This window comes from Hemitrygon akajei, chromosome 7 (genome assembly GCF_048418815.1).
Source record: "Hemitrygon akajei chromosome 7, sHemAka1.3, whole genome shotgun sequence".
NCBI lineage: Eukaryota > Metazoa > Chordata > Chondrichthyes > Myliobatiformes > Dasyatidae > Hemitrygon > Hemitrygon akajei.
The window spans coordinates 116,543,051-116,556,206 of NC_133130.1; the positions used below are offsets into that span (position 1 = coordinate 116,543,051).

The window sequence follows — 13,156 nt, forward strand, 5'->3', positions numbered from 1 at the left end:
TGATTCAATGTAAAGTACTTTTTCTTTAAACTTTGATGTTAATGACTCTGTCCCACTGTGCAAAGAATAGAGTGCATCTAATCTAACTGAGATAATTGCCAATCTTTGCGTCAATGATTCTTCAGAATGGAATACAGCCCAGAAACAGGCCCTTCGGCCCAACTTGTCCATGCTGAACCATTTAAACCATTCGTTCCCATCGACCTGCACTGGAACCACAGCCCTCCCATCCATGTACTTGTATGCACCACTTATGCTGGCAGCTTATTCCACACTTTCCCGACCCTCCAAGTGTAGAAGTTTCCTCTAATGTTCCCGTTAAATTTTTAATCTTTCACCCTTAACCCATGACGTCTGGTTGTCTCATTGACATTGTTGTCTCATCTATTTTCTGAATTCTATCAGAATTTAAGGCTTACACTATATGGTAGATATCTGTACTTAGATGGTGCATAAAATGGGGAAATACCTTTTACTTCTTCTAGAGGTAGTGGTAAATTATGTAATTGTGGTCTATACTTTTGTGTTTCCAATGCTTTTAGAAGTGTAGGTTTATGTGAACATCAGAATAATAATAGTAAAGGCAAGAACAAGCTGTAGCTAGTCAACAGATCATGTGGTATTTTTGATAGGAGACACAATTAACAAGTCAGTGAACTTTCACCAGACCAGGTAACAAGTGTTTTTAAGACTCTGTGAAAATGATATCAGTGTGACGAGGTTAACTGTCACCAAATACTACTATTAGTTGAGAAGAGAATAAAAATGAAACAAGCAAAATTGTTGTGTGAAGTTCAGGAACAGTTATTTACTTTTCAACCACCAGGGTTCTGAACCAGCATGGACAACTGCACTCACCTCAATAAGAAACTGATTCCATAACCTGGGGACATATGATTCTAGGACTCAGTATTATTTATTTATTTATTATTATTATTTGTGCTTTATTTGCATTTGCAATTTGACTTTTGCACATTGCTGTTTGTCAGTGTTTGTAGCTTTTCATTTGGCTTACTGTGAATGGCCACAAGATGAATCTCAGGGTGGTGTATGGTGACTTTATACTTTGAACTATTGAACTCGGTGTATTCCACCTCCTTGAAAGATAAAGTGTTCTTCCTCACAGTTTTATTGGGTTTCATTGAAACTGTTTCAGAGCCTGAAGACACTTCAATTGGGCGTCAGGTGACAATTTAAAATTTCAGATAATCGAAAGTCATCTGAGTCCATTATAATTTTGTAATAACCCATTATGTTGCCCCTTCGGAGTCTTCTCCAAACGAAGAAAAGCAAATTGACCTACAGTGTCACAAGACTCTGCAGACGCTGGAAATCCAGAGAAACACGCACAGAATGTTGGGCGAACTCAGCAGGTTAGGAGGCACCTATGGAGAAGAAAAGAGTCTAATTCATGTTTTAGAAAGTTCTACAACATCCTGATATGGCCAATGAAGACAAGTATGTTGTGTGGATTGCAGATGCTGGAATTTGGAGCAAAAAATAAGCTGGAAGAATTTGGCAGATCAGGCAGTGTCTGTAGTGGGAAACAGAAAGTTAACACGTAGAAAAGAGATGGGAAGTGGGCAGTATAAAGAGGTGATAGAAAGGTGTAGGGCAAGTAATAGAGGAATCCAGCTGAGGAAGGGTCATAGGCAGATGGTGCAGGGAGGGATAGAAATAGTGACGGACACTGGGGGGTGTGGAAATAGCGACGGAGCGGGACTTCCGGTAAGATGGCGATTGTTTAGCTGCTCCGAACCTTTGTTCCGTTACTGTCGCTATCTTTGCACTAAATGTCTTCATTTTTTAAACCTTAGTTAGGAATTATTTCGGTATCTCTTACTTGCCTGTGAATATATCTAACTTACAATGTCTAGCAAGAGTTCTAAACCCGGGAGAAAAGAAACTATGACCCCATTGGACGAGACGCTGGTTGCGCTTGGAAAGCTCCGAGACGAAATCCTAAAGGAATTTAAAACCGCTTTCAAACAGTTAGAAGACAAACTGGATCGGATCAACGATAAAGTGGACAAACATGCTGAACACTTATCTCGCATCGATTCGACTTCTGAAGGTTTAGAGAGTCGTATTCGATACTTGGAGACTCTCTGTTCCAGCTTAGAGGAAAAATCTAATAAACTTCTTTCCAAAATGGTGGATCTCGAAAATTGTAGCAGACGCTGCAACATCAGAATTCTGGGATTACCAGAGGCGACTGAAAAGGGATCAACGGTGAAGTTTTTCGCTGAGTTTCTCTGTGAGTTATTCGGGAAAGATTTGCTTCCGAAGCCGCCCGAGCTCGAACGGGCACACAGAGTTTACGTTCCTCCCGGAATTCTGGGCTCCCGCCCATGACCAGTAATCTTGTGTTTCCATCAATACCAGGTAAAACACAGTCTGATTGTAGAGGCAGGGGGTCGCTTCCTTTCAAGGATACAACCATTCGCTTTGTGGAAGATTTTGCACCCCAGGCCTTAAAGATGCATGCTGAGTTTAAAGACGTAATGAAAGTGCTTTTTGATCGTGGTTTCAAACCTTCCCTTCATAACCTTGCTGATCTACGAATCAAGCTTAATACCGGGAAATTCAAGTGGTTCAAATTAGCGAAGGAAGCTGAAGCGTTTGTGGCAAGTCTTCCGGCTATCCAGTCATCTTCGGAATCTGATTGGACCTCCTAAAATGGTAGATAAGTACTCCTTGTAGTAAAATTACTTTCTTTGGACTCGGAATTCACTTGAATCACTCAGACATTATTCATTGAAACTTTAAGGGCTGTTGACAATCTCTCCCGGGATTTGGTGTGTGTGTGTAATCTATTTTTATTCTTGTATAACTTTACCTACAGAGTTCTACAACTAACTCTAACTTGTTTTGGAGGTTCGAAGTCTTTAGTGAAGGCCTCCCTGTTTGTCAGTTCACAGTTCAACTGCTGATTCATTTTTCCTTTGTCTTAAATATTTATTTATTTTATCTTTTTCTTTTCTTCACCCCTTTTTTCTAATCTCTGAATTTTTTTTCTCCCTTCTCTGTAAACGGTTGATAAATACTCGTCTTGAATTTATAATTTTCCCCTTCCTCTTTTTTCTTTTTCCTCCTTACCTTTTTTTCCCCTTTCTCTTACTTTATTCTTCTATAATTTTTCGCGGATAGGTTAGTTTTGGTTTTCTTCCGATTTTCTCTGTATTAAGTTTTATATTTCTGCAGAAGGTGTTCTAATCTGTAGTTATGTTTTCTAGTGCATAAACTAGTTATTATTTGCTATAGTATTTATACGGAACTGTTGTTAATGACACAGATCTGGAAGTTGTATTTGGGTTAATTTTTTTGGTAGAGCTAGCTACTTGTTTTGGTAGCCGTCTAGTTTTGGGTTGTGCGGGTGGGGTGGATTTTCCAGTTCCAACATCTCTTTATTGCTTAGGACATGTTTATATTTTGACCTTACGAATCTATGTTTACATCTCTGCTCCCAGACTGCTATTGTCCTGCTTGACTTTTTATATGCCTGCTGCCTTTTATGCATTAGTAGTTGATAATGGCTAGTGCACTTAAATTCGTGAGCTGGAATGTAAAGGGATTGAACCACCCTGTTAAAAGGAGGAAGGTATTCTCACATATTAAACAACTCAAAGCTGACATTGCTTTCCTCCAAGAAACTCATATTCGTTGTTCTGATAACTCCCGCCTTCTGTCAAAGTGGGCGGGTCAGCATTTTCATTCATCCTTTGCCGATAAAGCTAGGGGAGTTTCCATTCTTATTAACTCAAATATTCCGAGCCCATATGTCTAAATCAAAACTATCTCGATTCTACCCTGGCATTAGTCCGCTCAGTGATAAATGCAAGAGGGGCGTGGCCTCTCTCATCCATATGTTCTGGTTCTGTCCTAGCTTGGAGAAATTCTGGAAAGATGTCTTCACTACATTATCGGGTATTCTGAATCAGCACCTAGAACCTAACCCCTCAATTGCTCTGTTCGGTTTTTGGGGCGAGACAGATTTATGTCTGGGTCCGACCAAATGCCGAATACTATCCTTTGCCTCTCTCCTGGCGAGACGCTTGATCCTCCTTAGATGGAGAGATGTTGCCCCGCCCACTCATGCGCAATGGCTTAACGACATTATGGCCTGCTTGGACCTCGAAAAAATTCATTATTCAGTTCTTAATTCGGATCTAAAGTTCCATAAGATCTGGGGGCCTTTTATCGAGTACTTTCATAACCTTCCTCCTGACTAGGGTTTTTTTTTCTCTTCTTTTCGGTCCCTTGCTTTCAGCTCCCTTTGTTTTCTGGTAGTAGGCATTATTATCCTCTGTTGCTAAGTGTATTCACAGTCTGGGAGTTTGACTGTCCGGACTTATACTCTTTATACTGTGTGGTGGTTGGTCTGGAGTAGTTGTTTTTTTTCTTGTGTTGTGGGGCTTGGGGAGGACACTAAGCTCACTTGTCTTTAATTTAGGTGCTTTTTTGTTAAATTCTCTTCCTTTGTAGCATATTGTTATTGTATGCTTAATCTTGCACTGTATTAATGCTCCTCATTGGGATTTGGGGTTTTTAATTTTGTAAAATGTTTTGAAAAACTAATTAAAAATTTTTAAAAAACAAATAGCGACGGACGCTGGGGGGTGTGGAAGTAGCGACGGACGCTGGGGGGTGGTGGAAGTAGCGACGGACGCTGGGAGGTGTGGGAGTAGCGACGGACGCTGGGAGGTGTGGAAGTAGCGACGGACGCTGGGAGGTGTGGAAGTAGCGACGGACGCTGGGGGGTGTGGGAGTAGCGACGGACGCTGGGAGGTGTGGGAGTAGCGACGGACGCTGGGAGGTGTGGGAGTAGCGACGGACGCTGGGAGGTGTGGGAGTAGCGACGGACGCTGGGAGGTGTGGAAGTAGCGACGGACGCTGGGAGGTGTGGAAGTAGCGACGGACGCTGGGAGGTGTGGGAGTAGCGACGGACCCTGGGAGGTGTGGAAGTAGCGACGGACGCTGGGACGTGTGGAAGTAGCGACGGACGCTGGGAGGTATGGAAGTAGTGACATGTGTCGTGGTTTTTCGTGCCTCACAAATGACCAGGAGACGCAGAAGATTCTTCAAGAAGGGTTAAACTTTAATTTGCAAATCAAAGCTGAGACAGTCATTGAGCTAGTCGCTGATTGCCCACCGATCCCCGGACACAGCATTTTTTATAGCAATCTCCTGGTCCAGTTGCATTAGCATATGTAATCGATCTATAGTTGCATATTACACGTACCTCACGTACATCATTGTCCCTATTGTTTCTATCAATTGGCTTAATCATGTTCTAATCTACATCTCTTAGCTACCTCTCATTAACACGTCATTGTCTTCTACATTTTTAGGATACATGCATAGCAAATAGCAAGCTCTTTCTGTAGCTACCTCTCATTAACACACCATTGTCTTCCACATTCTTAAGATACATGCATAGCAAATTTCAAAACTGACTTCATAGTTTTGGTAAATTTATACTTTTATACTGTTATGAAACCAGTAACTGGTTTCACTTACCAGCAAAGATAGATATGTCAGTTGAAGTCCAATGGTACTATTTTCAAAAGTTTTATTAATAAAGGGGCACCAAAATTAAGGTTAATACAAACATTCAGATTTCATGCGTCAATACTCAATCTAAAACGCAGGTACATTAATAATCACTCAGAAATAAGCTCTTTCGTTGTCTAGGGTATAATACTGAGTCCAATTGGAAATATAAAGAGTCACTCTGAAGTCTGCAGGCTTTTCCCTTTTGGTTTCACGTGTTGGAGAGAGAGAGAGAGATAAACGGAAAAACTTGCCCAAAACATCCGTGGAATCAGGGGAGCGATCTTCCCCGTTGTTAGTTAAAAGCGATCTTCCGTTGGTTCCAGCCACAAACCCCGCATTCGGAATTTAACGCACGTGGCTTACTTCAAAATGGCTTCCCGTTCCCACGGGAAGCGTTATCGTGCTTCTTGGTGACTCCTTGGTGCGTCTGAGGGTCGTCCTCTTTCAGACCCTTCTTTATACTGCCTCACGGGATCTCAGGTGTCAATCAGGTTGCAGGTGATGCAATCTCTCTCTCAACCAGCCCACTTTGCCCGAGGGCTTTACAATGTCCCTGCGAGTTGGCACGTCTGCAGTTCCCAGGTGTCTCCTGAGAACAATGCCACAGTCGCCAGCTTTTGTCCCAGTGGAATGCGGTATCCAGCACGTCGCTGTCTTTCCATTTCCTGTGTCCATTCAGCCTGTCTCTCTCTCTCTCTTGCTCTCTCTCTCGGGTCATTGACCCCCCTTTCACTAGGGCTCTTGCAATTCTCACAAAGGAGGGGGCTGGTATCATAACACCTCTCCTCTTAAAGGTTTTTTACCAGCGGTTAAAAACACAGAGTGGTACAGAGTCTTACAGAAATTTTGAATCTAACACAATACAGAAGCTTTTCTTTTCACTACAGAGTAATACAGTTATACATTCAAGTCAGCATCTAAACAGGTAACAAGTACAGTGCCCCTTTCCTTTAATACCTTAACCTCACGTGCCATGCTAACGCCTGGCAGCATCAGACTTCAGCTCAATAACCAGCTTATTTATTTGCTTTCTTCAGCAACAAAACTGCGGAGGTGTGATCTTAGCTTAGGTGCATCTACAAAAGTTTATGCGAATACTAATCGTTTCGGTCGGTTTACTTCGCCGGCAAGTCTCCAAAGGTCTGTCTTTATTATTCACAGGCTTTGGCGCAACCCGTAAAAACCTGCTTTGCTGTTTAAAAAAAATGGCATCCCCATTAACCGTCACCTCTTTTCTGGCGAGTCCCCCCGTTGGGACTTTGAGTAATTTGGCGTGGTGAACTCCCGCCCGCCTCGTTCATCGGGGCTATTTTTTCAACACCATGCCCCAAACTGTCAAGACCCTTCAGGCTATTTGTTTTTAATTCCAACTCCTCTTTCAGGTAGCATTTCGAATGCAACCTCTTCACACCCCACCCTGGCGTAACAATAGAGTGGGGGGCCCCGCTATTTCCCGACTCACTCTGTGAGCGATCTGCCAGGTTTAAAATTTCTTCCTTCGACTTGGGAACTACAGACTTTCCGTTTCCTTCAATAACAATCCTCATTCCCCCCTTAAATTCGGCATTAACCTTGGCCCCACTCTCGAATACAAACACCGTGGAACTCACACTTCCCACGGTTACCAAGGTTAACCCTTTTCCTACTGAACCAACCCTATCTGATCCACAAAGACGGCCGCCCCGTCCCCCTGAATCAAACACCTCAGACTTCCCCTGAGCTCTGTTACCAGGTTCAGCACCACGTGCGCCCCCATCTTGGACACACTCAAACGGGACATTGGCCCCTTCCAGGCTTTCAATACCCGTACCTTTTTCAAATTCTAACGTCCCCCGATCCTTCCAGTTACTCTCTAGGCAGCCCCCCGTTGGGGAAGGCGCAACCCTGCGAGCTGAAACAACCTCCTCGGCCATTTCAGCTGACTTCTCCACAGCAAGGATACCCTTCCTCTCTAAGACTGCCCTCATTTCACTCTCGGGACCATCGAGAACACCTTTAGAACTCTGAACTTCTTCAAACAATTCTGCCAAACCAGACAGATTAACCATGTCCAACTCTGGACATTTTAACAACTTTATCCGTTTCTCAACTTTAGTTCCTACCTCTAGGACCTTTCTCTTCACTAAGGGCAGGGCTATTTCCTCTCCCTTACCCCCTTTTACTTTACTGCTTTCTGTTTTACCACCCTCGGAACCCTCATGGTACAGGGTCGGTATAAACATCTTGGCCAGATTACTGCTGGCCCGATTTAAACTGCTCACTGCTTTTCTGGACAGGCTGCGTGTGACCGCGCATGCGCGATAGCTTTGGGTCTCTAGGGGCGGGGCCACCGCACTCGCCCGTCTGCGGGTCGGCATCATAGCTGCCACCGTTTCAAAAAACAAGAAATAACTATCAACATCCGTCTCTTCGAACGGAGGTACTACTCTCAGCTCCCGACTAACATTAAACCGCTCTCTCCTTAGCTCCTCCCTCTCTCTTTCTCTCCCCGCTGCCACTCTCTCGGCTGCTGCTAACTCTCTGATCCGAATTTCATGCTGTCTTTGCCTCTCAGCTTGATCCTGCTCGTTTTCCACCTCTAACCCCTTCGCCAAATTTAACAAGTCTGATTTGGTGCTCACCTCTAGCGCCGCCACAGTCGCGTTTTTCATAAATTCACACACGTCCATTTTTGCTGGTTTTTCTGTCTGGCTACCTGCGTACCAGATCCAAATTATTTTTTTTGACTTACAATCCCGATTGACTGACCTCCCCCTTTTTGGTGTCAAATCCCGAGACGAGAACCCCACTTGTTATGGAACCAGTAACTGGTTTCACTTACCAGCAAAGATAGATATGTCAGTTGAAGTCCAATGGTACTATTTTCAAAAGTTTTATTAATAAAGGGGCACCAAAATTAAGGTTAATACAAACATTCAGATTTCATGCGTCAATACTCAATCTAAAACGCAGGTACATTAATAATCACTCAGAAATAAGCTCTTTCGTTGTCTAGGGTATAATACTGAGTCCAATTGGAAATATAAAGAGTCACTCTGAAGTCTGCAGGCTTTTCCCTTTTGGTTTCACGTGTTGGAGAGAGAGAGAGAGAGATAAACGGAAAAACTTGCCCAAAACATCCGTGGAATCAGGGGAGCGATCTTCCCCGTTGTTAGTTAAAAGCGATCTTCCGTTGGTTCCAGCCACAAACCCCGCATTCGGAATTTAACGCACGTGGCTTACTTCAAAATGGCTTCCCGTTCCCACGGGAAGCGTTATCGTGCTTCTTGGTGACTCCTTGGTGCGTCTGAGGGTCTTCCTCTTTCAGACCCTTCTTTATACTGCCTCACGGGATCTCAGGTGTCAATCAGGTTGCAGGTGATGCAATCTCTCTCTCAACCAGCCCACTTTGCCCGAGGGCTTTACAATGTCCCTGCGAGTTGGCACGTCTGCAGTTCCCAGGTGTCTCCTGAGAACAATGCCACAGTCGCCAGCTTTTGTCCCAGTGGAATGCGGTATCCAGCACGTCGCTGTCTTTCCATTTCCTGTGTCCATTCAGCCTGTCTCTCTCTCTCTCTTGCTCTCTCTCTCGGGTCATTGACCCCCCTTTCACTAGGGCTCTTGCAATTCTCACAAAGGAGGGGGCTGGTATCATAACAATACTCCAATACATGCTGGGAGGTAATTGGTAACGGCAGCAAAAGGCTCCACGTGGTGGAATGTGATAGAAGAGGTTGGTAAGAGCATGGAACCAGATGAGGAAGACTGGGATCAATGGTGTCCCGCAGAAATCAGTCCAGCGACTCTCACTGTTTCTTACGTACAGCAATGTCTTGATAAGGATATGCTTTATTTGTAATATGTATATTGAAGCATACACTTGGTGGCTGCTTTATTAGGCACCTTCTTGTATCTGATAAAGTGGGTATTGAGTGTATGTTTGTAATCTTCTGCTGTTGTAACCCATCCACTTCAAGGTTCAACATGTTGTATGTTCAGAGATGCTCTGCTGCACATCACTGTTATAACGTGGTTATTTGAGTTACTGTCACCTTCCTGTCAGCTTGAACCAGCCAGGCTATTCTCCTCTGACCTCTCTCATTAATTCACACCATTCTCTGTAAACTCTAGAGACTGTTGTGCTTGAAAATCCCATGAGGTCAACAGTTTCTGAGATACACAAACCACCCCTTGTCATTGCATGATCGAAGTCACTGATGTTTAGTCTGAACAGCAAATGAACCTCTTGACCATGCTTTTCTGCATTCAGTCAGTGCCACATATTGGCTGATTAGACGAGCAGATGTAGTGGTGTACTTAATAAAGTGGCCACTCAGTATGTATAGAATCTTGTGTCCTAACCCAAGATAGGATATGCTTACATTGGCAGAAGTCTACCACACTTTGCCAGATTGGTTTCAAGGATATGTAATCTTTCCCTCATGGAAGGATTTACGGTAGCATTTGTACCCTCTTGCATTTAGAAGAACAGGACATAATTTGGTTAGAGTCAAGCTTATTATCACTGACATGTGAAATTTAGTTGCTTTGTAGTAGCAGTACCATGCAATACATAAAAAATTACTAAAAAATTGCAATAAATGGAACAAAATATTGAGATAGTGTTCACGGGTTCATTGTCTGTTCGGAAATCTGATGATGGATGGCAGAAGCTGTTCCTAAGAAGGTAAGCATGTTTCTTCAGACTGCTGCATCACTTCTTTGATGGTAGCAGTGAGAAGAGGGCATGTCCTGGATGGTGAGGGTCCTTAGTGATGGAATCACTTCTTGAAGAGTCCTTGATAGTGCAGGGGAGGGAGGGGGGAAGGTGAGGGACCAGTGCCCATCTATAACCACTGCAGATTTTTTTAAAACATAGAAAATTCTATGGAAGTGCTTTGTTGATGACAGTCAAAAAGTCCAGTTTATTGTCGTACCTACAGGTACATAGACGCACAGGTGCAATGAAAACTTACAGCAGTGTTTATAAGTATATGTTATCATATAAGCAGCATTCACAGGAAAAAACCCAATTAAACAGTGATTGTGCACATTCTTACAAGAACAAATCAGAATTAGAAAAAAAAGTTCCATTGTTGTGAAAGTGATTGTAGTATTGCTAAACTTTAGTGGTAAGTGTTTTGCTGGTTGAAGGGAAGTAGCTGTTCTTGAACTTGGGGTGGACTTAAGTTTCTGTACCACCTGCCCGATGGTGGCATGGCTCGGATAGTGGGGTTCACCATTGGGGAGAAAAACGGTCAAAATTTCATGTCGAAGATCTTTCCTCCAAACAGGAGAAGTGACAAAACAAGTGTGTTTTAAGTTGCAGAGAGTGTGAGCTGTGGTGAGAAAGGGGTATAAAGATCAGAGTAACAACTACCACCACCTTTTCAAAGGCAGTGATCGATGGGCAATTTAACACCAGCCAACCCTGCAAAGCCCACGTCCCTTGGATGAGTATTTAAAAAATAAAGGACCCATTACATAATTAATATTTAGAATTTTCTATTCAAGAGGGCTGTAAAGACAATAAATAATTATTTATTAATAATAAACAATGTGATGGAGGAAGCCAGTAGGTTGAAAGACATCTGTAGGAGGGGAGGAATTGTTGGCATTTCGGCTTGAAATCCTGCATTGCGACTTTGTCCAGAAACATTGACTTCTTCCTTCAGAAACTTCTTCCTTCCCATATTTGCTGCTTGACCCACTGTGTTCCTCCAGCACATCGTTTCTCCAGAATGCAGCATCTGCAGTTGCTTGGTCAGTAAGTACATTCAGGCTGTGGGGTACGAGTTTAGCAAAGGAAAGTGGTTCAGATTGGCCTTGATCATAATGAATGGTGGAGAAGGTATGATGAGCTGAATGGAATCAACTTGTGTTTATTTTGTACATTCTTCACAACGAACATTCATTTGGCTCTTCCGTACCAGGCAATGAAATCTCCAGAGTTGAAGGATCGTTTGGAAGAGTCTGAAAAGCTAATTCAAGAAATGACTGTTACCTGGGAAGACAAACTAAGGAAAACAGAGGCCATTGCACAAGTATGTAATGCAGTATTACTTTCCCTTGAGTGTGCGACTGAAGTCTATGTTGAAACAAAATCTGAGTGGGTTCACCAATGCACTTCCTGTGCTTACATCCTGCCTACACTGGTGAGATCAGGATGTGTAACCTGTTTAATGACACTTCTGATTGTTATTTGATTACTCAGGTGACCAGTGTTGCCTGCACAGTGCATTTCTGGGATTCTACCATCACGTTTTGGTCAGTTTGTTTTCCTTTCATTTGATTTCCTAATCTAAATTTTCATTGATCTCTTCAGTTTCTTTTAGATTTTCAGTCAATGACAAGCACACTATTGTGCTTTATGAATTACCTATGTTACCACAAGTCCTGAACCTATCTTTCTCATATCCATTATTGTTTTTGAGGCAGTTGGTGGTCTAATCAAGGGGTTTAGATAAGATGCAATAACTTTTGTTCTTGTGTGAATCTTTCAAGTCAGTAACTGGTTTGAAATTCAGCCCAATTATGTAATACTCTGAGAGTTACCAAATTGTAACTTGTACATGAATAACAATTAGTTACCATTCAAGGACCAATGACTGAAACAGAGACCATTTAACTCACAGTAATTTGACTTGAGCCTTGTCTATTTCCCATCTCTTGTCCCTTCACTGAATGTTGCATACTCCACTCGTTTCAACGAATCTGATTTCACGATCTATAGACTCAATTTCCAGGTCTCTACTACTCATGTTCTCATTATTATCTATAGTTATCTTTCTGTCTGTCCATCCGTCCATCCATCCTTTTTTGTATTAGTACAGTTTATCTTCATTTGCCCATTGTAGTTTTTCATTGGTTCTATTGGATTGCTTTGTTCGACCATAAATGCCTGCAAAAAATTACTCAAGATAATTTTTGCAGACATGTACGTTATTTGATAATAAATTTTCTTTGAGCACTGGTATTCTCAGTCAGAGACCGTGTTTGTAAATGGATTGTGCCATCTCTCTGTATTACAGGAGCGTCAAAAGCAGCTTGAGAGTCTCGGCATTTCTCTTCAGTCCTCAGGAATCAAAGTAGGGGATGACAAGTGTTTCTTGGTGAATCTGAATGCTGATCCAGCCTTGAATGAGCTGCTTGTTTATTACTTAAAGGTAATATTCCTTGCTGACGTCGTCATTTCTGTCATTATGTTCTCTTTGTTTTTCTTAGGCAGTCCCTTCTGTTCCAAAATCACAAGAAATTCTGCAGATGCAGAGTAACGCAAAAAATGCTGAAGCAACTCTGCAAGTCAGGCAGCATCTATGGAGAGGAATAAACAGTTGACACTTTGGGTCCTGATGAAGTGTCTTGGCCCAAGAAGTTCACTCTTTATTCCTCTCTAGTTGCTGCCTGACCTCTTGAGTTCCTCCAGCACTTTGTGTGTGTTACTCCCCTTCTGCTCCAGTTATGAGAAGTGAAAGATGCAGGAGTCACTGCACATCAGCTACCACATGGGCTTTTTTTGTGTGTGTTACTCCCCTTCTGCTCCAGTTATGAGAAGTGAAAGATGCAGGAGTCACTGCACATCAGCTATCACATGGGCTTGACACCGTGAGGTCTTGATTCA

The 13,156-nt window shown here is 42.8% G+C and overlaps 1 protein-coding gene across 2 annotated transcripts in view; it reads left to right on the plus strand.

Moving 5' to 3' along the window:
• Positions 1–13,156, plus strand: part of LOC140730856 (kinesin-like protein KIF13B) — a 274,790-nt gene that overhangs the window by 170,777 nt on the left and 90,857 nt on the right. For both annotated transcript variants that reach the window (XM_073051815.1, XM_073051816.1), the window contains exons 12-13: positions 11,469–11,579; positions 12,567–12,701. In XM_073051815.1, coding sequence (XP_072907916.1) covers positions 11,469–11,579; positions 12,567–12,701 — 246 coding nt within the window. The remainder of the gene's footprint in view (positions 1–11,468; positions 11,580–12,566; positions 12,702–13,156) is intronic.